Genomic DNA, 26,703 nt, shown 5'->3' with positions numbered 1-26,703 from the left:
TTAAATTATTTTGAATTCTCAGACTTTGTGCTGGCAGATAAACACAAGACCAATGCCATACATAAACCAAATAAGTTGTCTTTGACACGTCGTCTACTGTCAGCTGTCAGTCTGTCACTTTTCATTGTTTTTATGGGAACGTAGGCTGAGATGGATTTATTGTATAAAAACAATTAGAAATTTGAAAATATGGGTAACGCTGACACAAAATTGAACTTTAGGAAAGCTGTAGTTCAGCTCACCTCCAAAACTCAGGTAAGTGTTATAAAGTTTAGACGAAATGTCGTAGAAGAAGTGTATAGAAGTATTGATGTAATGATTATTTGCAGCCAATTGAGTCTTCGGACGACAGTTTCTGGGACCAGTTCTGGTCAGAGAGTGTGACAAACGTGCAGGATGTGTTCGCATTGGTGCCTGGTGCGGAGATCCGCGCGTTACGCGAAGAATCACCGAATAATCTTGCCACTCTTGTGTACAAAGCTGTTGAAAAGCTCGTGAAGATGGTTGATAGCAGCTGTAGGACGCAGAGGGAACAGCAGACAGGTGAGACACATTCACTAGACATTTACACAGTCATACAATTTAATTACAGTTAAGAAATAGCAATGTTTCATACAAGACAAATATGTAATTTTTGTAGACTGCCAATGATATAAATATGTAGGAAATTGTATTACTCAATATGCATTGTAATAGAAAAATGATTCATGATTCATTCTGTTTATTTGTCATTGGGAATTTTGTATGAAAACAACTTTATTACCTACTTCAGTTGTTATTTACTTGCCTTGTAATGTTTTTTTTATTTCTGTTTACTGGATAACTACATTTAATTGTAATAGTTATATTGTTGAGGAATTTTTAAATCATTTAAATTATTGAACAAAATTTTATAGATGCTTTTACTTCTGAGTTCACCTTGTGTGCTTAGTCCTGCTGTATAATATTATTATTTATATGTTTATGAAGTTTCTAAACAGAAAATAATTCTTAGGCCCCATTTTGGATAAGTATCAAATTGTCAGATGAAATTTTGTCAGGTATTTTTATACCTACATGCTTTGATTTGATTTGAAATGTCTGTAGTTCTATAAATAAATAATTTTAACCCAATTATGTCTCACTGCTGGGCAACATGATTACTAGCATCTTAATTAATTACCAACTTCAGCATAAAAAGGAGAAACACAAAAGAAATTGGAGTTTGTTTGTAATTAAATTTGAGTATAATTAATTGTTACTCAACCAATAAACATTTATGTAAAATCTAAATTGTAACTGTAAAATTACTTAAAGTAACGTCACAGATTCCAATACATCATTATAACTTTGTTTCAGCTCTAAACTGTGCCAGACTTTTAACAAGAGTGTTACCTTACATGCTAGAAGAGCCAGAATGGCACAGTTTCTTCTGGTCCTCACTGCCAGCTGCTGCTGAAAATGAATCAGTGCCACTAGCACAGAGTCTTATTAATGCGGTTTGTGTGAGTATACACCTTGTTTAATTGTTTTATGAGATTATGTGTACTGCCTATAGATTTTTTAATAAAATATGCCTGTGTTCTTGTCTGATATGTAATTCTAAGCATTTATTTTGTCAATGGTATAAATGTATCAGACAACTTCTTTCCCTAGTGGTATTTAATTATACACACAAACTCAATTATTCTGTTTGATTTCTGTGTAAATTTGTTTCTTAAAGAAATCTCATAAATCGTTACTATAACATCTTTTAAAATTAGTTTGCAAAATTATATTGGTGCATAATTTAAATGAGTTCTAAACATAGCTAGTTAAATATTTTATTGTATTTAAACAATACAATTATCTGTAATTAGCTACAAATGAGAATCATTGAATACTCTCAAGGTTAGCATGTCCTATTTAAATAGCATCCTAAATAAATTAACAATGATTTTTGTGACTTCCTGTGCTAAAATAGATATATGACATTGTGATTAGTCTGGCCAACTGTAGCTAAACTGTAGTAGAACTTATTAACTCTACCTACTTGTGTGGCGCATTGGTAAAAATGCTAGTTGTTGGGTTCGAATCTGTGCTTGGGCCGAGTAATTATCCCTATGGTTTCCCCTTTGGTAATTGTCAGTTACCACATGAAAGTTATAGATGACCTTTTTTCAAGACATCGCGTCTTGAAAAAGGTCTGGAGTACTCCAGAGTAACCGGCGGTCCTGTATGACAAGATGTATGGTTGTGAGATTATAGACCGCCGGATAAACTGATTAAAACGGTTTTTTCCGCGCCTGAAACTTTTCTCGTGTCGCCGACGTCCTTCCGATTTTGGTAATACACCAGAAACAAATTCTTAGGCGCCATTTTTATCTTAATATTTTTTGTTCCAGGACCTGCTATTCTGCCCAGACTTCACAGTGGCGAGCACGAAACGCTCGGGACCTGTAAGTGCTATTGATTTTATGATATCATACTTTATCTTATCGCATCGATCCATTGTACAGCGTTACTCATTTAACTAATTGAGTTACACTTTGTTTTGTGATAAATACCAAAACGTTCATGGTGATGCGGAAATTCGCGTAGATTTAAACATGTTTTTTAAATGTAGGTCAGTCGACCAACTTGCTATAATGACTTACACGCGAGAGCAAAGTAAGGGCGTTAAAATAAATAAGGTGTTTTACAAGCTTCTTGCAAAGCTTCAAGCTGAACTAAACATTTTCCGACTATTACTGCAACTTTAAATTAATTTGGGTCAAAACTGTTAATTCTGACTTAAGTTTTTATAATCAGGTTCCATTAATACAGCAATACAAGCAGCCCTTAAAACAATATTCTAGATTATTACTGTTTACAAAGTGTTCTAATGTTCCGGCCCTAGGAGAACCTAATGAGCCGTTTGATAACGTGTCAAGTCGCGCGCAACCAATATATAATAGGTAGATCGCGCGACTAGTAAGTAAATCTCTCTACGATAAGCTTTAGGAGACCGTTAGACCTCCCGATTAGTAAATAAATGCAAAAGAAATATGTTAAAGCTGTAGTTAAAGGGAAGGCAGGGGGACTCCCTTTTCGAAGCAAAATTAACCTTTTTGTTACTCAAAAAAATCCGGTTAGAGACGTTAGAGTAGTGCATACGTTTCGACTAAACGCGCGACGTTTGATATTCGTCCACTAAGCGAGTACCTATATGAATATGACTTTAGCGTCTATACTACACTTACAAATCGAATAAAAAAGCACAGAAAGTGTCAAAATATGAATGAAAGTAATCATGAATAATGACTTATCAAGGCCTTTGCAAATATAATTTTAATTATAAATGTGCAACGAGCCTGTACTATCTGTACAAGGTTGTTGCAATACGTACAATAAAATAAACTCATTGCGTTATTTCAGGATATAATGTCACGAGCTGATAATAAGATTTATTCCATGTTCCCACGGTATGAAATTATCGGTTATATGTGTTATTGGTTGTTATCAACAATTATTAACGTGTTATAAATATTGTATTTAATTGTTATTTTCTGTTTTTGATAAAGACATGGTTTGTATTAATGTTTTTTCCTTGGCAACTAAACTTAAGTCGTGAGCTTGTTTAACCGTATTAAATACTTGGAGTGAAAATCTGTTGAATTCGTTGAAAGCACACATGCTGCAAAAATATGTAAGCTTTAGGTATGCCTGCAGGTATGCTGGTCCGAGGGTGTCACCTATCAAACGGTATAAGTAGATGAGAAAGGCGCAAAGTCCTTTCTGGGTTGAGCCTCAATAAGACAAGATGTATGTGAGGGGTATTGGTGTGTTTTTAAGTTCCTAGAGCTCCTCCATCCATCAAAGAAGGTTACCGGGATAGTTTTTTAGTGACAGCACCTCATAACCAAGATTAACCCCCCCCCCCCAAATTCGCGTATCCGAAAGGATTTTTCCCCTCGAGAAAAAATAAGTCACGCGCGCCTATATAATGAACAGCCCATTAGTAAAGCCTATATTATTTATTTTATATCCCCTTTCCTCTATAAAAATCTGGCTGCTCGAGCTCAAGGATCTTTCAGTTCGAAGGGAGGGTCTAGGCCCTAGGAATTAAATCGATTTATCCCCTATAAGTAAGGCAATTGGTGCCAGCACCCGAGTGTTTTATGTCCACTTTACTAAACAATAAGAATCAGATATCAAACGCCATTTAAAATGTGACCTTGGCAAGCATTTGCGCAGTAAGTAGGTACCGTTAGACCTTGCAAGCGTTCCGTGCTAACTGTTTATTACTACGATGTTTCTACGCATGGACGTACCTTTCGATCGAGATATAGAATAAAAATAAAATATATAAAAAAAAGATTATAGCATTATTTTAAATATTAATTTGATTTTTACTACAAAAGTATAGGTATGATGACTTGAGATTATTTATCGTAGCCAGGATTAATTCGTGATTCAATTGATATGATATTTATGTATTAAGCAATTTCTGTAGTTAAAATGTTAAATATAATTTATTGACGAGACTTTTGGTGTAACGAACTAATTTTTAACCTTCCACTCAAATTGGCGGGGGTTCGATCCCGAGGCAACATAATGTCTTCTCAAAGTGAAATGATTAAAAATATTATAACTTATTCTAATGGCGGAGGAAATCTTGATGAAACATTACAAGTCCGAGATTATTTGATGTACCTAATAGCTTTTGAAAAACAAAGTACTCAGGTGTAGGTCAGCATGGTGTACTCAAAGCTTAACTTCTCCCTCATTCTGGGAAGAGACCTGTACCCAGCAGTGAGACAGTAAAGGGCTTTATTTAAAGCAATTTTCCCCCACCGCAGGAGCGCGCCGAGGAGCTGTCGTCGCTAGACAGCTGCGAGTACATCTGGGCGGGCGGCGTGGGGTTCGCGCGCTCCCCGCCGCGCGCGGCCCCGCACGAGGCGGCGCGCGCCGAGCTGCTGCGCCTGCTGCTCACGTGCTTCAGCGAGACCGTGTACAAGCCCGCCTCGCACGCCGCCACGCACCACAACAAGTGGATCGCGTGAGTTTTATTGTCCTATACTTGTTTATAGTTATTGCTCGAGATCTTTAAACGATACAGAGCCCTCAATTTGGGTGTATGGCAGATAAAAGCCCTTAGCATTTAAAGATAAAGATAAATTATGAACTCAAGATCTCCCATATCGCCCATATTCTGGAAGGAGGACCCTGCCTAGTAATGGGACGATAAGAGGAAAAAATATGATCCACACTCTTTATAATTATTTTTATTAGACTATTAATAAACTATAGTAATGTTTTATAAGAGATACCAAGTTATTTGTTAATATTATATTATGTGTAGTGTTAAGTTTTAATATTTTAACTTAGTATTAATGATGGCATCCCTATGTCAACCTTTTTGTATATTTGCATGCTATTGTAAATGGCAAAATGTGTCTTGTACCTATTTTTATTTACTACCATGTTTTGTTACCACATTTTACGCAAATAAATAATTATTCTATTCTATTCTATTCTATTCTATTCTATAAAAACAAAGCAAGAAATAGAATGCTTGTTTATGAAAATATTTATCCTATTGCTATGTATAACATCAAGAATCACATTATTACTTACTAGCTGACCCGCGCAACTTCGCTTACGTCACGTAAGAGAGTCATAATTTTCCCCGTTTTTGTAATATTTTTAGATAAAAGAATATATAATTATTTCTTCTTTCCAGTTACCTAACAAGCCCGGACAACCGCCACGCCCTGCCCCTGTTCACATCCCTCCTGAACACGGTATGTTCGTACGACCCGGTGGGTCTGGGGCTGCCCTACAACCACCTGCTGTTCGCCGACACGCTGGAGCCGCTCGTGGAGGTGGCGCTGCAGGTCCTCATCGTCACCCTCGACCATGATACTAGTAATGCTGTTAATGAGGAGAGCGATGAAGTAAGTATGAATTGCAGCCTTTGTCTATTTAATACACCAGCTATCCTTATTTTGCAATTCCAATTGTTATATATCATCCAATGCTTTGCCTTTCCATCAATTCTGACATTCTGGTACTACCAAATTACTGAGTTTAAAATAGGTTCTAAACCTCGACTAAAGTACCCTTTAACAATAAAGCAAATGTACTTTCTTAGGTACCTTGTCGCTTACATACCATTTTGACAACTAATTAATCCCGCAATGGTCACAGTAGTTTACCCTTACCGGCTTACTAACATTTAGTATCATGGATTCGATTCCTTAAAACACAATAACATAAGTTACTCAAATTATTTATTTGTTGTGCACAAATAAGTAGTTTGTATCGAAATCGCCCTCTTTGGCACTCTGATTAACCTGAGCTGCAAATTTGATTATAATAAAAGTACTTAGACTGAAATACTCACAAATTCAAGCACATTTTAATCCTGCTTTTCTCTCCAGACGCTCCCAGACAACCTGTTCATCAACTACTTGTCCCGGATCCACCGCGACGAGGACTTCCAGTTCATCCTGCGCGGAGTGACGCGGCTGCTCAACAACCCGCTCGCCCAGACATACCTGCCCAACTCGGCCAAGAAAGTCAACCTCCATCAAGAACTACTTGTGCTGTTTTGGAAAATGTGTGATTATAACAAGGTGAGGATATGATATATTTCTTGAGGGCATGCTTCAAAAAGTCCTATACCCGCATTCAGTCAGCGTGGCGGACTCAAGTCCAACCCTCCGTTGTACGGAAGAAGCTTGCCTAGCAGTGGGAGAGTAAAAGGTTGAAAGAGAAAAGGTTGTGCTTATTGTGCTAATTAATTGCTATAAGAAACAAAGTAGACTGAATAAAAAACTAAGTTTAATGGAGATAGAACATAGTTTGTTGCTGTAGGAATAATTCGTGATACAGTATTTAAAGGGGTTTTTTTGGTGCGTCGTTCGTGCAAGAATGTATTCATACTTTTCAGCGTCACGTACGTAATATATAAAAAAAAAATAAAGGAAAAAACAAGTGTGTTTATGATTTTGTTATAATTTCAGAAATTCATGTACTACGTGTTAAAGAGCAGTGATGTGTTAGAAGTGCTGGTGCCTATACTGTACCATCTGAACGACTCACGCGCTGATCAATGTAAGTATAAACAAGGATTTTTATTCCATGAACCATCTTATTTGGAGACGTTGTATTTGCACACATTTCTGATCATAGTTTTATTAACAGATAGAGTGCCACACACTCTATTTTTACATTAATTTCATCATAATAATATTTATGAATGTGAAGTTATTGTGTGTAAGTGCCATACGAGTCTAAACACCTCCTTTTCGCGACCGCTGATCATGAGTTTCTAGTTTTATACAAAATTATTGGTAGTATCTTGTAGAAAAAGAAACTACGACAAGTTTGGCACCTTCAGTTTCAAATACATTTTAGTAAGTTCGCCTGTTTAAGATAAAAATTGTACCTATATTCTTTATGTTTTCCACAGCTCGCGTAGGCCTGATGCACATAGGCGTGTTCATCCTGCTACTCCTGTCCGGGGAGCGCAACCTAGGCGTGCGGCTCAACAAGCCGTACACGGCCACCGTGCCCATGGACATCCCGGTGTTCACGGGCTCGCACGCCGACCTGCTGGTCGTGGTGTTCCACAAGATCATCACCACCGGACATCAGAGGCTGCAGCCGCTGTTTGATTGCTTACTCACTATATTGGTTAATGGTAAGAGTTTATAATGTTATGATGAAAATAGATTTAATGATATTATAGCTAGTTTATGTCATGGTGAGGAGAGGCTAATGTATGTTAGCCGAAAAATCAGGAATTTAAAAGTATTTTATCTTTTATTCTCAGTAGCATAGAGCACCATAAAGACCCTTTTTAATAACGTTAAAACAATAAGGTCTTAAAAATAACGGCCAAGTGTAAATCGGCCACGTGAAAGGTTCTGCAGAAGCAAGCATAGAAACTGTATTGTGATGAGTATACGCACATGTACACGTAAAAACACGTATTTGTTGAAAAAATATATCTAGTAGTTGCAAGAAAACTATAATCAAAGTATTTTTTCATGATCTGAAACTCAAGTGTATGAGTTTCAGATCATGAAAAAATACTTTTACACGAATATAATATTTTTATACAAATTTTATACGAATATAATATTTTTATACAAATTTGTATTCCCTTTTTCCACAGTATCTCCCTACCTAAAGACGTTATCAATGGTGGCATCGACCAAGTTGCTGCACTTACTGGAAGCGTTCAGTACGCCGTGGTTCCTGTTCTCGCAGGCCCATCACCACCACCTCGTGTTCTTCCTGCTCGAGATGTTCAACAACATGATACAGTACCAGTTTGATGGTCAGTTACTATGTTTATTTTAGTCTAACGCTCAATACTGAAATCTCTAAATTGAAACGCATTGTGATTTAAAAATTGTTTGAAAAATTAAGTTTTACGTGGGTATTTTTACATAATTTTAATTTTATGCACAAGTAATCTTTTGTTAGTGTGCATAAAACCCTATAAATATACCTACGTTTGTTGGATTGTAGACCCCGATTAAAATTTAAAAAAAAACAAGTTTCCATTTCGAATGCGAAAATCTATCCGTAAACTTTCAGAAAAAGGCAAAAACTGGCTTCATCTAGCATAAATGGCGCAAACCATCTACATTTATTACCAATATAAAGTTATTTCTCCAACAATATATAAAAAAAATTCTGAATATCTATTTCTCGTATTCTAATAAACTTTATTAACATTGCAGGCAACTCGAACCTGGTGTACACAATAATCCGCAAGCGCGGCGTGTTCCACAACCTCGCCAACCTGCCGCACGAGCACGCCGCCATCGCGCGCAGCCTGGCCGCCGGCCGGGGGAAGGGGCTCGTGCACACTAACACTACGCTACCTAGGTAAATCTTTATATATATAACTAGCTGACCCTCGCAACTTCGCTTGCGTCAGATAAGAGAGAATGGGTCAAACGTTTTTGTAACACTTTTTACTGTTACTCTGCTCCTATTGGTCGTAGCGTGATGATATAAAATATGCTTTTTTTTCACGAAAAATATTCTCAAAATTATTTATGTCTCTTAATATAACGAAATCGCGCTAAGGCATATCCGCCATTAAAACAGTTGCCATGACAACGGAATTTTGTTATTTCAATGTCATTATAATATTGACTATTCGCGACTTAGTTCGCCACTTGAATTTTCCCGGGAAATGCATCATTTTCCCGGGGTAAAAAGTAGCCTATGTCCTTTCTCGGGTATCAAAATATCTCCATACCAAATTTCATGTAAATTGGTTCAGTAGTTTAGGCGTGATTGAGTAGCAGACAGACAGACCGACAGACAGACAGACAGACAGACAGACAGACAGACAGAGTTACTTTCGCATTTATAATATTAGTATGGAATATGGATTCTTCTGTAAGTGTGTATGTCACTGAACTTCTCTTAAACGACTGGACTGATTTTGATGAAATTTTTTGAGTGTGTTCAAGGGGATCTGAGAATGGTTTAGATTCACAATTTTGTCCGCTGGACAATGTTTTTTAATTAATTTTTAATTTATTAAACAGGACAACGTCTGTCGGGACCGCTAGTATACATATATAATAATAATAAATAAATGGCAAAGGTCTCCTCCCGTAACGAGGGAAGGGTTAGGCTTTGAGTCCACCATGCTGGCCAATGCACACATAGCTATTTTTTTTTCTAAAGTTTTATGGTACACTTTTTGAATACAATATGACGATACTTTACCATTAGACAGAGTAGGGTCAGTTTAATAATAACAAGTTATGCATGGAGTTTTAATAATATTATTTTATATATGATTATTACAAAAAAAAATATCTATATAAAAAATATAAAAAAAAATAAATAAAAAAAATATAATTATAAAAAATAGTTATACTTAACAAATACTAAATAATAACGTTAATAGATACAATGTTACCAATTAATTAATAATATGTGCCATAATAATAATATAATCTTAAATAAGTTAGTTAATAGTTATGTATATCCATGTAATATCTTTATATTATGTAAACAAAAATATGGGTGATTTGCCTGAAATAAATGATTATTTAATTACATGTTGGCACTTATTTGGTAAAAAGAAATATCCGTACTCTTCCGTAGATCTCGCAGTGCAGAATCAGTGGCAGAAACCCCAATGGAAGGATCACGGCCAGCACAACCTGCGGAGCCCGGCACTCTTAACCCTACCCTAGCTGAAACACCCGGTATGTAACGTGTAGTAACAACTATTCCTTAGATATCATGAACATACATATGTAAACAATCATTTAAACAAAGTTCCTTCTCCTTTATGAAGTCAGTAAAAAATATGAAATAAATTTGTATCCCAGTTTTTCTTCAATTTACCTGCCACTTAGTAATTTTACTCCGTCCGTATATCATTACGTGATAACCGACTCAATTTGGAGTTTTAATAAATGTATAAATAAAAGACACTGTCAACTTTTACAAAAATAAATATGGTAAACATTATAAATTTTTAACTTAACATAAAAATCATATAATAAATGCTTCTGTTACAGCAATCAGTACAATGACAGAACGCGAGTCAGCGCACCCTCCCCCCGCGCGGTTGGTAGACCCGAGCGACGCCAACCTGTCGGACACGCAGTCGGACACGCAGTTGGACGCGCCGCTGGACGAGCCGCGCGACAAACTCGACGTGCCGGAGGAGGGCGAGCTCAAGGAGCCTAGGGACAGGCTTCTGCCGCAGAGAGGAGGGCCGGATGGAGAGGACCGCAAGGATGATGATACTGATGGGGAGGCTGAGAAAAGAACTGTTACGCATGTGAGTTGTGTTTTTATATTATTTGACGTCATGATCTGTTGATCTCTTTCGACTTGCTTATAGTTCGTATGTACTTAAAAAAAAAATATTTAAATATATCTATGAACTGTGTTAATCAATGAAGTGGATTTTGGTATAAATATTAGTTTAGCCCGCGGTTTTGTTTGTCTGTTCTGCAAGGAATAAAACATAATTTTAGTTAAGTTTAGCATATGTCAGTATAATAGCACGTTAGTCAGAGTCTCAATAAATATAAGTAGATTTTTCACGCAAGTAACGAACGAACGGACGGTATTTCAATTATCTCAAACCCCGAAACCAATGATTAAAAATAAAATACTTTTGTTAGGTATTTATAAATTGTTAAATACAATGTAATGATCTTAAATATACTAACAGTAATTGAAGCTTACATTTGGCTGGGGAACATATGGGTAGCGTGGCCGAGCGGTCTAAGGCGCTGGTTTAAGGCACCAGTCTCTTCGGAGGCGTGGGTTCGAATCCCACCGCTGCCAGATGACTTTTTTGTATTCCTGAAGGAATTTTTAATGTAATGTTTTTGTTTTATTTTATTATTTTTATAACAGTATAATTAATGCAGGCGTATATATTTCTATGTATATAAGGCGTGAGTTTTTTATATTCGCCCGCGTTATTGTTTGTAATGAAAATATTGTAAAAAATTGACCATAGGTATAACAGAATAGTAAAGATAAGGGCGCGTTCAGATTAGCGCACCTCTTCGTTAATACATGATAGCCGTTTTACTCTGTTTTTAAGTTTAGAACCTAACCAATAGCAATTTACTATTCTACATTTTTTGTTATTTGCAGCGTGACAGTTTAACGACGGGGGCATCGAACCCGCGTCGGCTGGAGAGCTCGTCGGAGTGGCGGCCGTCGGCCGAGTGGGTGTCGTCGTGGCGCGGCAAGTTGCCGCTGCAGACCATCATGAGATTGCTGCAAGTGTTAGTGCCACAGGTCGAGAAGATTTGTATTGACAAGTGAGTACGGAAAGTACAGTATAAAGTTAATTTTAACTTTCTCCGTAGCGCAGTGGTTTAGGTCGCCACATCGCTACCGTGTGACCGTTCGGGGACGTGAGTTCGATTCCCAAACAGAACGATTATTTGTGCGATCCACAAATGTTTCGGGTCTGGTTGTAAAATGTGTCCGTTGTTTATATGTTTGTTAAAGTTCCCGCGACACAAGAGCAATTCTTTAGTGCGGGAGTAGTCTTTAAAAGAAACCTGAATATATGTTTGGTTATATAGTTATTTTTTTCCTACAGTAGCGTAGATAGGCTTCAAGCTCAAGATGGTGATGAAATTGAGCATATTAAAGTAGGTCTGAGAATCGGCCAACATCTATTTTTCATACCCCTAAGTGACACTTTTTTATCCTTTCTATGGCAAAACAACGTTTGCCGCGTCAGGTAGTATCTATATAAGTGTGTATTTAGAAGTATATAAGTATGGTTACCAGTTAGTTGGTTACTATAGTACAAGCTCAGCTTAGTTTGGAATCAAATAACCGTGTGTGAGTTGTCCGATGATATTTATTATTATAATATAATACACTAGCTGACCCGGCAAACGTTGTTTTGAGAATCGGTCAAGCCGGTTCGGAGGTATATGGTAACTAACATTGTGACATGGAAATTTTATATATAGGTTTTGAAAGAATTACAAAAAAGATATTAGATTAGAATGAATATAAATAAATCTATAGATAAATATCCCTATAAATAAAATATATAATAATAACATTTTGTTTGTGTGTCCGTGGCAGGGGTCTGACGGACGAGTCGGAGATCCTGCGCTTCCTGCAGCACGGCACGCTGGTGGGGCTGCTGCCGGTGCCGCACCCCATCCTCATCCGCAAGTACCAGGCCAACGCCGGCACCGCCGCATGGTTCCGGACTTATCTCTGGGGTGTTATATACATACGGTATGATAGTTAACTATATACTTTGTCGATATATAGTCCTTTCATGCAATTTATTTTAGTTGATATTATTATATTATGTACATACTACATATTCTTACTGCCGATAACGCCTCAGCTTGCTAGACAACTTTCAATGAAAATTATTCTTGTATTGTAATATTTTTATATGTATTAAGAAGCGTCATACGGAGAAGAATTAGTAAAGAAGAGCCATTTAATAGAAACTCAGTAGGCTAGTTTCAATTAAAATTGGCGGTAGAAGTCTCTTAATTGCGAAAGAAAATGTTAGTTATAACTTTTTGACGCAATCCGCTATTCAGACCGCTGTTGTCGTCACTTTTTAGTTTAGCCTTAGCCTAATCAAAAAGTTACATTCGTGACCACAAAATTATATCTATACACTATTATTAATCTTCTAAACCTATACACTATTATTAAACTTTCTTTTTTCTTCCACAGTAACGTCGACCCGCCGATATGGTACGACACGGACGTCAAACTGTTCGAGATACAACGAGTGTGAACACACCGAGCGCCACTGAACCATCACGAGTTAACAACAATGACGTCATCGTACACAATGGACTGGAGTTACGTAAATATATTATGTACTAGCTGACCCGCGCAACTTCGCTTGCGTCACATGAGAGAGAATGAGTCATAATTTTCACCGTTTTTGTAACAATTTTCGTTGCTAATCCGCCCCTATTGGCCGAAGCGTGATGTTATATAGCTTATTAGCCTTCCTCGGTAAATGGTCAACACAAAAATATTTTTTCAATTCGAGCCAGTAGTTCCTGAGATTAGCGCGTTCAGACAAACTCAGCTTTATAATATTTGTAAAGATAAGAGAACCTCGTAGCTAAGTAACACGCGTGCAGCCATCTCTAAGGTTAAGCTACGCTTGCCGAGGTTGTTCCGTGGATGGGTGACCATATACTATAATATAATACTCATAACTACTTAAAAGAATACACAATTAAACTAACACGAAATTCTACCAAATACCACTAAATGGGTATAATATTAGCATTAAATACGAAAATAATGTAATTAAAACTACTTAAAAGAATATACAAACAAATTTATTATAACTAACACGAAATATTTAGTGGAAACTGTTTCAAACTAATATCAATTCGAAAGAGTATAACCTCAACTGATTAGAATAACGTAAGTAGCATAATAGTCAAATTTCGGTTAAAAATCTCCAAAGCGTAGGCTTACCCAGCTAAGACATAAAACGTAATGACAGGTTTAATATTGCCAGTAGCGCCATCTAGTGAAAGCGCCAGTGTAACCGCAAAGCGGTGGAGCGGTTTCTTCCGATTGTCGCTGTTTTCCGTGGGAATAAGATATTTTGCCGGAATAAAAAGTAGCCTATGTCCTTTCTCGGATATCAAAGTATCTTCATACCAAATTTCAGGCAAATTGGTTCAGTAGTTTAGGCGTGATTGAGTAGCAGACAGACAGACAGACAGACAGACAGACAGACAGACAGACAGACAGACAGACAGAGTTACTTTCACATTTATAATATTAGTATGGATTAGATTTATTTACATTTTATTCATTGTAGCTTCATTTTGTTGAGAATAAGTTTGATAACTTTGACGTTGCAAGATTATTGTTTAATGATATATGGGTATGATTATGAGTTTTATCTTGGTTTGCTTGACGTTTCGGCGCAGGTTAAACGGGTCTCACCCTCCGGTTTCTAAGGTACATTTTAGCGGTAGTTTATATATTCAATATCGTTTAAGATTATATAAACATGACAGTTTGAATAGATAAATTTTAATGTGCCTCAGAAACCAGGCATCAGTAATCACGTTATTCTTTAATATTAAATAATAGTCATGCAAGCAAAGTTTAAAATGTAATAAAATTAAATATCCGAATATTATGCCAATATTAAACTTATTTAATTGTGTGACATTCAATTTTAAAAGAAAATAACAAGCGGTATCATTTTAATATTATATTGAAACTGCAGCATTTTCTAATTTATGTCGTATTTATTGGAAATAAAATAATTATCGGCATATTTTGTAATTTAGTTCAAATGTAAGTTTTATGAGAAAATTAGGTAGCTTATAATTATTTCACAAAATTATGCAAAGCTTAGTTATTTAGCTTAGTACTTTTAAATTTATAATTTTATCTCTTGTTTTAAAGTCGAATATACGCTGTAACCTTTAGTTACTGATATGTTTTTAACAGTAGGGTACTAAAGTTTTTAAAAGGGCCCTTAACCCTCAAACGATTATTTTTGATTCACGACAGAATGAAGTGGGCGATTTTATTTTCTTATAAAGACAATAAAATTGTATGTGTAAGGCAATTTTTTTGTTTCTCTCATATTTTCTTGAAAAAGCAGCCCACAACATTTTTGTCAATTATTTTAGCGTCTAACTTTAGGGCTAAACCAGGGAGCTGGTAATACTGCTATATCGAACCAAAGAATTCTTACATCACAGATCTTTTACCGAGTTAGAAGGCAACTGCCAGATAGCCCTTAGCTAAGCTTGAATATTGAAAATATACCATCTTGTCCTATAGGTAACTTTAGTATCACTACCGTTATACATACATAAGAATAAATTGTAAAAAAACTCGTATTTACTTTAGTCAATTTGAAACATTTCAGCATTTACTAACCATGTCTTATGAACGCTTTACGTCTCACTTAAATTATAAATTATATTATTATTTTAACAATATTAACTTATAACTGACAGCTAGTCATATTTTTAATCTGTGTAACCATAGACATACTCAAAACTGTCATTATTTTTTCTTTTCTTGTGTGATCGAGATATTATATTCGAATGATTTTTAAAGATTCAATATTATGAAATATTATTATTTAATTTTATAAAATATAACGTAACCGAGGCTTATGACAAATGTACATACATTCCAAATGAATTTTATTTTATATTTACCGAATCGTGAATGTCGTTTTATTGAAATAATGTAAAATAGTTTATTAACAAATATTTGTTATTACTAATATACATGACATAAGTTTTATATACCTAATAAAGTGTCAGTATCAAGTTATTTACTGGTTTAACATACTTGTTCTGACAATATTCTGGAGCGGTCAAAATAGTGAACCTATACACAATAAATTTAATGAAATATTTTTCATGGTAATGCTGAATAAATTGCATTCTGTCTATCGTCGCGTCGCGGGGACCAGTCCCGGAACAACTATTTGTAGATCGCACAAATAATTGTCTCGTGTGGGAATCGAACCCACGACTTCCCGGCGCAATAGTATGGACGCATGACGACCACCTAATCGCTGCGCCACGAAGGCCGTCATATCAAATTAAGCATGTAAAAGAAAGTTATGTCATGCATATTAGTTCTATCTTGTATTAGTTAAGAAAATTGCGATATTATCACACAAGATGATCTATGAAATCAGTGAAATAAGGACTTTAAACATTGATCAATGTGTTATAATGCTATTTTCCTAACTAGAATGTAATGTAATTATCTCTTTTATTGCACTATCACAGTTTAATTTATAAAAAAGGGCTTCAGGATATTTAGTACCTATAATTGCCAAAAAACTACTGTAGTAGTGGGTAACTTTAGCCAACAAAATTCTAAGCAAAGTTTACACTTCAACACATATTTTAATATCTACTATAAAATATAACACTTGCATGGATTTTACCAAAATCTTTTCTAATTATATTGTGTCATACATACGTTTTTTAAGTGGTAAAAGTTACCCACTCCTATGGTAGTCTAAAATACCAATCTCGTTGGCAGCATAGTGTTAAAACTCGATTCTTCCTTAAACAATAATGTTATAATAATTCTCGGTGGATACCTCATTGTATTTAGATGTTGTCACCACCTGCTATTTGCTATGTTGTTCAAATACCGTATAACGCTTACCTTCATTTCGTTAGTATCTGTCAAATTGTTAAGTAATTCTCTATATTCTATCCGGTGGATAGATAATAGATATTCATGATGGAATGACTAACACAAAAAGGAAGTCTCATCTTGAACTTTAAATGAGAAATTGTAATAGAAAAAAACATACAAAAGTACCTTGAATTGTGTTGAAATAAATATAAATGAAATCGGATTATTATGATTTTGATGCAGTTATTTCTATCCCAGTTTGATTTTAAAAAATGTTCTGTAGAATTTGAATGACGTAGTTAAAAATATATATAAGTCTGTCTTACTGCTCTCTAATTAACTCATAAATAGTAATGCTGTCTTTATCTACTTAAGGGAATATGAAAAGAATGCATGACATTTAGTGTAGGTACTTGGAGAAAAGTGAGACAGGCTTTGTAAGCTATTTGTATGTGGACTGAAGCCCGCTGCTAGTGTAATGTAATTGTAATTATTTATTTGACACAATCACTGTACTTAATGTTATGTAACATAGAAATATATTATAATGTGAGCTTGACTTTTGTTTATTACTTACTATCCATCCATTCTTGTTTTACCTTTAGTATTTGTTTTTATTAAAATGAAATGCGGTTTAACGTAAGACAATAACTGAACTTGCAAAGTGTTAGGTAAATGGTTGTCCAAACGATATAAAGATCTGGGCTACATATCCATGCAATTAAATTTAAATTACGATTCACCGCTTCGGAGATATTCTTTGAATTAAAGTTGAGCTTTCTTGTCTTGACCAAAATGAGTAAATCAGCGATTATTAAATATTTACGAAAAGTTTTATAGCGCATACGGCACATAATTTCAAAGAGAATGCACTGAAAAAATTTTTAGGAAAGTTGAAGCTCTGGAAGGTTTAAAGACCTAGATTTTCGTGGCTTAAATTAGTAATTGAGGTAATAAAAGGTATGAAATAAAACATTAATATGACAGATATACAATATTTATTAAAGAAGCGCCTGTTATAAAGACGAACCGATCAGTCCCGCCTACACGTAGTATACAAACATAACATTGCAAACGCCAAACAATCGTAACTCAACTAAAGTACATCACATTAATATTATATCTAATATGACTAGAATTATTTATTATTATGGTACATGGTACTGTACTATAATAATGTGGCATTCACTGCTTTTCATCTTTACCACACACGAATATTTGTATGTTACTCTTTCTCAGTGAAATGACTGAACCGATTGAGATGAAATTTTGTGTGGAGACCTGAGAATAAACAGGCTATTTTCTTTATATTCAGGTTCTAGAATGTAATGGGGTATTTAAATGGTTCGGTTAGTAAGTGGTATTTTTGGAAATGTATGTATTTCTCTGCGTAGAAAACTTGATTCCTTTTGATATTATTATCATAGTACAGTAGCACTTGAATATCAATTCGCCATTTGCAAGATCTATTTAATAAATCTTATAAGCCTCTGTTAATCTCCTCCCTTAGGTTGCCAGATACAAATAAATGTTTGACATTAGAAAAAATGTTGCCATGTGTATCTACTTTTTATATTTTCTAATATTTTAAGACTTTCAAAAGTTAAAAAGCTACATATTTGAGTGTTGTGCGTTCAAATCGAAGAGAAATTTATATGCGTTTAGTGGTAATTTTGAAAATATCTACTTTTGACTTCGAAATTATTTTACTAACGAATCTGGCAACCCGCTTGCCAAAACACCACTTGGCTATGCACTGGCGTGCACGTAATTGTATAAATACATATATTTTACACCAGACATACTAAACTATATGCTCTATATCTATACATGTACATAATAAATGGGGTTTAGATTTATCTCTCTATGCGTTATATGTCATACAAAACTAGTTCCCGAGATTAATCTAAAAAATATTCAATTTTTTGTCGATTATTGAACACCGTATTATTGTTATTTACATTTTAAAATCGACTTGCGCGATGGTAAAACTCCTAATCTATACAATGACGACAGTTACATCGAAATCGGCCTAGTTACGGACAGAAAAAAGTTAAGTACATTGTTCCTTCATTTTGTTCCTTTAACGACGGGTGTTAACAATACCCGGGTACTTCTCACTCTTAGCCGGGTAATATCCATATTGACTTACTCTATCACTTATCTCTCACTGGTCGATGTCAGCTAACATCAACGTTCTTACTCAACATTAAGTATGTGTTCTATTTTACGGGGAATTTTCAAGTAATCGATGGTCTTGCCATCATTAAAAATATAGGCTATATTTACCCACAAATATTAATTTCTAGTCGTTATATTTTGCACATACAGGCGTTAAAAAATTCCCCGTAAAATAGAGTTTGAATCTTACATTTACTGAAATATTTTTGATGATTTTTTTTTATTGAACTGTGCCAAACTTCAAATATTGAGGGTAGTCAAAAATCTTTGGAATTGGAAAGGGTGGGGATAAATTGGAAAAGGGTGAATAATGTGGGGATTATAATTTAGATGATTTTATTGGACCATGGTCATGGACCAATTGTGAGTCAGGATATAATTGATTCACATATAGACAAGGGTAGGGTAAGGTTAGGTTGAGATCTACTAAAAACTTTAATTTCAAAACAATAAGGTACATATTATTACTTTCAATTTCTAACAAGCGATTTGTATTAGAAAAACCAGATATCTATGAAAACCACGTCTAAATATTGCACAATAACAAGCGAACAGAGTTGCCATATCAAAAAATCTTTTGTTAGTATTGCCAAGATAAATAAATTACCTTACCCGGTGTGGTGCAGTCTATATGATAAACTCCTGGCTCACAGGTGCGTGTAGCTAGCTGAGCTCGGAGTAGGCAGGCGGGGGTGGGCTGTCCCGGCCTGGCATCAGCACTGCGATCTTGTACGGAGGAGGTGCTTCCGGCGACTCCGTGGGTTGGGAACGTTCAGATGATTGGAGTAGCGTCGCCAGGGATATATCGTCTGAGGGCTCGGAGGGTGGTGGCTGGAAATTATTTCAGTTTTTATAGATTTTGAGTAAAGTGATGAAGATTTGTTTGGTTTTAAAAAATGGTGTTTACATTGTGTTGAATGTAATATTTAGTTGAAATTGTAAGATGATTCTAAGAAAATGAGAAGTATATATTTGGGTCATGAAGGGAAACTACGTTACTATGTTATTGAATAAAATAAAATATTTTTGAAAATACTCACCTGAACCGGGGATTGAACCCACTAAAATTGAAAAAAGAAATGACATTATTTTATTTTGCCAATTGATAAACTTAAAAATTTACAATAGTTTAGGTATAATCCCTCCATGACCCTAAATTTTAATTAAGATATTTCATAACATTAGAAAAACATGGATAAATACTGGGTGTATTGAGACTAAGTGCAGGATGTGTCTTGTTGTAGTTGCATCTGTGCCTACTATTATTAGTAGATCAAAGATTTTATTCTTTGGGTTTCATTCTAATATTATGTATAGTAACCAACGAACTAGACTTGAGTCTCACTATTTAATGTACTATTTAGTGTTTTGAAGAGTGTTTCAATCAGTTTGTGTTCGTGTGTGTACTTGTACTCACGTGTCGGTCGCGCTGTGCAGTGGAGGAGACCCTGTCGGGCGGCAGCGGGGGCGGGGGCCGGGCGCGGCACAGCGACAGCGCGCAGCCCACGCCGCACACGCACGCCACCGCCGCGCACACCACGCTGGCCTCCCCCCCGCCCGTGCCGCCACCGCGCTCGCGGACCACCTACACACATATACAACTTTAAGTGCAGGCAGAAAGCGGTGCTAATCCCTTTAAAACACAACATAAATCCTCAAAATGAGCTGCAGTTGCATACAGGTATCACGTAGACTCATAGACCAATGATGGAGATGTAAATCTAGGAGTACAAATACGAGACAAGTAAGCAGTGATCTTTGCACTTGATTTTAGTAATTATTAGGACAAGCTAACAATTTTTTAACTACTGCATCCACAATATCTCATCAGCACCGTTCCAAAACTTCCTCGCAAATATTTCGTGGCTAAAACCAACTGCAAAACTACAACTACAGAAAATAGCTGACCACGCCTCACCTGTCGATCGAAATAGTACTTAGCTCCTGCCAAAAAGACAGTAGCGAGCGCGAAGGACACGAGCATGCCGAACTTGAGGTGTGGGGCCATCATGGGCGAGTGGTGGAGGCCCAGCGCGGCCGTGCGCAGCAGCGTGTCCGGCGTCACGGAGCGCGCCGCCGCCAGGCTCGCGATGGTGGGCTGCGGAGGCTCCGCCGGGATCTCCACGTACAGGCTCGGCTCGTCATTCTGACGGCGCGAGGAGTGCACCGCTGGCATTGGTGGTGGCCTAGTAGCAATTTTGCCGATGATCGGTTTGTTTGATACAAATTATTATCTGTGTGAGCGTATCTTTATGATGATAATATCCTTTAAAAGAAACATTCTTCTTGGTGACTTATAAAAAGAAAGCAACCGCTTACTAATTAAAGATGAATGATTGGATGATAACTTAGTAGGTTACAGGATCTGAATGTCATCTGCCTGCTAGAAAGTGGTAGTTTCCTTGTCAGAAACACAATGTGACATACCCATAATGCCTGTGAGTGCGGTGCGGGCGGCGCGGCGGACAGTCGACGGCGGCGAAGCGGTGCACGGGCGCCGCCATGCCCTTGCGGCCGCCCGCCCCGCCCGCGCCCGCGCACACCCGCCCGCGAGCGCGCCCTGCAAATAACACACCATGTACCTAAGACCCGCGCGACATGTACATATCTCTTCGTGCCAGAAATTCAGAATATAACAGCGAGCCACTGCGAGACAGGCAAAATATAAAAAGAAGAGACGTAGAAGATAGTGCGGCTGACGGAGACGTAATAAGGACGAAGGAACGTGGTAGTATGTAGTTTCATTGTCAAACAGAGTCACTAGCTGGTCCGAGGAAAAGATCTAAAGTCATTGTTTCCAATAGTTTCTATACGACACCCGGGTAAAGCTCCAAGCATTTCAAACCAGACAAAAGCTATTTTGGTTGGGTCATCGGTATATTCCCTTTAACTCTGTCATCCAGGCGTGACAACTGGGAATATACCGTGTCATCGCTGTAGAAGTTTTTCCCAATTCTTGGATCTTAGTGGAGCGAGTCCCAGTACGTATTAGGTACTGAGAAGTAAAAGAAAAAGAGAAAGTTTGGCTTATGGTTACCTTTTCACTCGTGTGCCAATTAACTTCGCGAACTTGATGAAGAGAGTAATCATTTTCTCGCATATCTATTTACCGGTTGAAAATAAGTAGTTTTATATTAATTTTACACGAAAACAGTTTTTCATAAATGGCTAAAAGCAACAGCCTTACAGCTGTTGCCGAATAACTAAACTCTTGTAAGTTACCATAATTAACATTACGTAATTGAAACTTACACAATAACGTAAACTCAACACAATTAGGTACACGATACGTCGCCAAGCTGTCTATGTACGATATGTAGAACAGCGAAGAAACAAACTTTTAATGAAACTAGTTATTCATTCAGTACCTTATTATACCTGTAACCACTTGAGAAGACTAGCTATATCCGGTAGTGTCAGATATAAAATATTCAACAAACAAACATTTGACGCAAAAGTTAACACACAGAAGTGCTTAGGTTAACGCACGATTTCTTGTGAACTCTTAAACACGCAAAACTTTCCGTTTTCACGAATTAAATAAAGTAGTTAATACATAGAACTGTTCTGAAATAAACAAGCCACCCCTTAAACACAAATTACCACCGTTTTACTCCTCACAGAGCAATCAACTAACTCATAATATTTATTTTGATTTCGTTCTAATTCTAGAAGCATATCGGAGAAAGTCCACCTAATTACGGCACATTTTAACGTAGCTATGTACGTATATAGTTGCCTATTAGCCCACCGACCTTTTAAAATACCGCAATACGCAGTATGGCATGCCGATACGATGCTAGATTATTTCCCAAACTCTAACTTCACTAGTTAATTAAATTTGCAGGTCACGCGCGTGTTCTGGAGCAATTTACGCGTCGGCAATCTTCGGCTATCTTCGCCAGATATCGCGGGAATCGGGAATACTGAGATGTGTTGAATAAATTCACCAACGGCACGCGACGAAGGCAACATTAATATTGTAGCGTTGACAATTTTATTATGATTAGCCTGGGGCTGCGGTCCCAATTAAGTAAGGCGTCACAATCTCATCAAGGGCTCTGCTAAAAAATCTACCCCTCTGCCGAGAGTACTTTTTAGATTTTGAAGTTAAGATGTTCAACGACTTTGTTGTTGACAGTACTTTAGTAACAATATCTAAGTACCCTTATCAAAATCTAATCATGGAAGTAAAATACACTGAACAAGAATTTGAGGTTGACTCTAAATAATATGAAGTTTTCGTTCCCAATTTATGAGCGATCTTTTGTAACTAAATTTAGGACTTCCTGAAGTACCTATTAGAATACTGTAAGAAATCACTAATCCTTTTTTCATTTTATACTTTCTTCCAAGCTTAGAGCCAAGATCCCAGACCCGATCTGTTAGGAGTATCGCAATCCAAAAGATCAATCTCTCTCTTTTTCTCTTCCTGGCTAGGGTCAGCCTTCCTAAATCCAACAAATCAATAACAAGAAAAGTTTCTAAACCTCTCAGTTATGTTAATAAGCTAGTTGTCTAAATAATCTTAGACCGTGGCTACATGTTATAAACGATCTGATTACCATATTTCATCAAAATCCGTTTAATAGTTTTTTCTAAAAGAGTAATAAAGAAACATACATCATCAGCCTAGACTTTCATACATACATTTTCATAAAATTTGGCATTTATTAATAGTTAGTTGACTTACCAGCAGAGATAGAGGATGGCACTCGATGGCGGCCGGGGTAGGCGCACTGACTGCGTTTATCTATCCAAAAATGCATCGGAACGCGTCGCTGCTCGCCGCGGGAGAAGACTCACTCTCACTCCTTCAGTGCACCGCGTGATCTGACACCATTGTATGGACCACCTGGCAAATGTGTTTTAACCTATAACCTTTTATTTTCTTCCCATGCTTCGTTCGTAAGTACTAGTAAATAGTTTCCATTCGGCTATATTTTGAACTTATTTTTGAGCAAAACAATTTTTAGACGTACTTAAGTTTATGTAGCTTCAATAGCGGCACAAAGGACCTACAAAGAAAATGAAGGGTGGGAATCAAACCCACGATCCGACTAAGCTAAAACTTCTTGATTACCGACACGGAACACACTTAACTAACGCATAAAAAATAATGCTGTTTTAATCAGTTAAACATCATTCGCACCTTAAGTAGGTAGCGATTGAGCGCGGTAGGTTCGATTCCTGGACGAAGCAAAATAACGTTTCTATGCAATATCGACTAGTAATGTCAATTCAATATCCGTGATATCCCTAGTTAGCACTAGGACAATTTGTGCGGATTAAGTTAGTCGTAAAGGTACGTAATAGTAAACTAGGTCACGGGGTCATGAGTGTCATGACCCTACCTCGGGAATCAACACGGATTTCGATATTATACGGGATATCTGCTACTGATATTAATTCACTTTAATTAATTGTTAGAACAGTGATAGTCGTGGGAGTAATGGTGTAGGTACTTGCGAATAAGTTGCGTTATTTTGTCTTGGCGAGCTTTGTCGTGCGTTTGTCAGGCCAAAGTTCGCGTAATATGATTAAATTATTATGACGACTCTAGAGATCAGATGCAATCAACAAATTTTCAGGTTACTTAATTACTTTTAGTGCTGTGTGAAAAATATACTAGTTCAGTGATTAAGGTACTCCTACCAGGCAATGGCATCACACCTACATGGTGTTGTAAATTTGGTTAATAGAGAAAAATACATAATTAAGAGATTTTCATAGATCCCAGTTTTATATCAGAACAGTATTTGTACACATGACCCTAAATCTCTAGAGACTGTCTAATAAAATTGAATCACAGACAAGACAATCAAAATTCAAAAAAAAAAAACAACTACTAAAACAGTATCTTTGAAGTAGCAATAAAACATTAGGTAATGGTTGGTAATGTTGGCAGCCCTAATCATGGTTTTGTTTACATTACAACATTTAACATCATTAATCATTTGAAACCCAAACAGTGGCGTCTGCTGAGTGCTCGCAGATTTATTAAAGCAATGAAAGAAATATTACCATGATTTAGTGTATTTATCAAAACAAGTCAATAAATTGATTTAATATAAGCAATTATCACTCATTGCTCTATAGCTTTTGTACCTATAGCATAAACTGTATAAAGTATAGAATGCATATTTTTATCTATGCTATAGATGCCCATACAATATTTACAGTAACATTTATAACATAAAATTTGTGATAAGTATTTATAACAAATACTAGTATACACTTGCTAGGATTCTCCACTTCTAATCTTGTTCTTCGGCCATGCTAATGCATGTAGGGTAGAGTAAGAGACATAGGTCATTCAATTTCCACATGGAACTGATCGCATGTGCAATTTCAAAAGGGATTATCTCACATAACAAAGTTGTGAGACTTGTAACTTTTTACTTATTATAGTAAGACAGAGCCCAAAGAACTAAATATGTGTCTTAATTTTTTTTTTGGCTGTCTCTTGGTCTGGTCATCTATTGTTTGTATGTCTTATGTGTTATGTACAGATGTCTCATAAGAAAGTATTTTTTTTTGATATTCTATTTTTAATGGAGTAGACCTACTAGTAATAGTAGATAATTAAGTTTTTTTTTTAATTATTAAAATTCAGCTGTTGGAAAACTTTACTCTTTGTGTTGGACTGTTTTTAAAAATGTGTACCTATCTTTGTTTCAAAACTGGAAAATAAAGCTTTAATGCAGTCAATAAAGGCTGCATTTAAGGTAACAATGCTTTAATTTTCTTTAATAGATCAATTAGGAGTTAAGCAGAAGAAACAATAAAAATAAGCAAATGGAAAATTAAAATGTAGTTATTCGAATTAATTCTCGAATTAGTTCATAGGTCGGTACTTATACTCATGTTAAAAAAATATAAATTTGGTGTCTATTAAATTAATTATTTTTAAAATAAGTAGAAAAGGTGGTAAATATTTATGAAACGAAAAATAATATTTTCGCTAACGCCCTTTCAAAAGAATTATTATTTAATTTGGAATATTTATTTAACTAAAGATAAAAAACAAAAATGAAAATCATAGAAAAATTGTTTACCTTATTGTAAACGTATTCCACGGTTAATAATGTTGCAACGAGCCAAATTTTGCTGGGAATTAATTAAAAAAATATTTAATAATATTCCACCCATTCATAAGAATTTTAGCTATAATCACATAAACACTTCTATAAAAAACGTTCTCACTATTTAAAATATATTTACACTATCTAAATTCATAGCGATTACACCATGAAATTAACTAAAATGTATTATTTTTAAAATACACTAAAATAAATCTTCAATTCACTTTTGCACTTGACAGCCATTTGTGGGCGGGGTGCGCGCGCGAAGCAAAACAATCAGAACTGCCAACTATCCCATGTTACTGAAATCAATATGTATTTTGCTCAAATTGTACACTAATTTATAAATAAGAGACTAAAATTAATAGTTTTACATAACAATTACGAAACAAATAATTATTCGTTTATTTCTAACTGACTACCAATTTTCGTAATTTCAATAAACAATCTAAGAATTTTAATGTATTTGGCTAAGTGTACCCCGCAACTGACGCACTACTTTGCTTTGTTTACATACACAATTAGTTAAAATTTAATTTTTCAGGTATTCTAGAAATGAATTAAATATAACAGTTGGCATAAAATGATCAAAAATAATATTCGTCGTGATGAATTTTAAAATTACCACGTAAAATATTAGCCGTAATTTCCGGAACCTTCTAGACATGCGCGCGCTTGACGATTTTAGTCGTTCGGAAACGAAAGAAAACATAGACAGGTATTGACACTTTCTAACTTATTTTAATAATTACAAAACTTTCCCTAAAAAAATATTTAACGATTATTATAAATCTTTATGATAAAGTTAATGAATTAT

The 26,703-nt window shown here is 35.8% G+C and overlaps 2 protein-coding genes and 1 non-coding gene across 4 annotated transcripts; 2 read left to right on the top strand and 1 right to left on the bottom strand.

The window, feature by feature from the left end:
• Nucleotides 1–99: 99 nt before the first annotated feature.
• On the top strand, nt 100–17,179 carry LOC142978047 (protein HID1). Its single transcript, XM_076122282.1, has 16 exons — nt 100–255; nt 330–543; nt 1,339–1,484; nt 2,364–2,417; nt 4,800–4,999; nt 5,684–5,897; nt 6,384–6,578; nt 6,969–7,059; nt 7,418–7,648; nt 8,126–8,290; nt 8,700–8,847; nt 10,090–10,193; nt 10,512–10,777; nt 11,611–11,780; nt 12,568–12,726; nt 13,186–17,179. The coding sequence occupies exons 1-16, from the start codon at nt 190–192 to the stop codon at nt 13,247–13,249; spliced, it is 2,487 nt and encodes an 828-aa protein (XP_075978397.1). The 5' UTR covers nt 100–189; the 3' UTR covers nt 13,250–17,179.
• Nucleotides 11,211–11,292, top strand: TRNAL-AAG (transfer RNA leucine (anticodon AAG)). Its single transcript has one exon. It is a non-coding gene; the product is annotated as a tRNA-Leu (tRNA).
• A 287-nt stretch (nt 17,180–17,466) lies between the features above and the next one.
• Nucleotides 17,467–26,500, bottom strand: LOC142978048 (uncharacterized). 2 transcript variants are annotated; one of them, XM_076122283.1, is made up of 8 exons: nt 26,367–26,500; nt 25,860–26,188; nt 23,495–23,656; nt 21,229–21,361; nt 20,720–20,987; nt 20,219–20,386; nt 19,842–19,862; nt 17,467–19,632 (listed from the first exon to the last, which is right to left on the bottom strand). In XM_076122283.1, the coding sequence occupies exons 3-8, from the start codon at nt 23,568–23,570 to the stop codon at nt 19,465–19,467; spliced, it is 834 nt and encodes a 277-aa protein (XP_075978398.1). In that variant the 5' UTR covers nt 23,571–23,656; nt 25,860–26,188; nt 26,367–26,500; the 3' UTR covers nt 17,467–19,464. The 2 variants fall into 2 exon arrangements, with proteins under 2 accessions (XP_075978398.1, XP_075978399.1); XM_076122284.1 differs by lacking the exons at nt 19,842–19,862; nt 26,367–26,500 and having other exon boundaries at nt 17,478–19,632; nt 25,860–26,175.
• Nucleotides 26,501–26,703: the final 203 nt, after the last annotated feature.

Source organism: Anticarsia gemmatalis, chromosome 13, assembly GCF_050436995.1.
Source record: "Anticarsia gemmatalis isolate Benzon Research Colony breed Stoneville strain chromosome 13, ilAntGemm2 primary, whole genome shotgun sequence".
NCBI lineage: Eukaryota > Metazoa > Arthropoda > Insecta > Lepidoptera > Erebidae > Anticarsia > Anticarsia gemmatalis.
The sequence above is the reverse complement of the archived record's forward strand: the minus strand, read 5'-3'. Positions and strand labels throughout refer to the sequence as shown.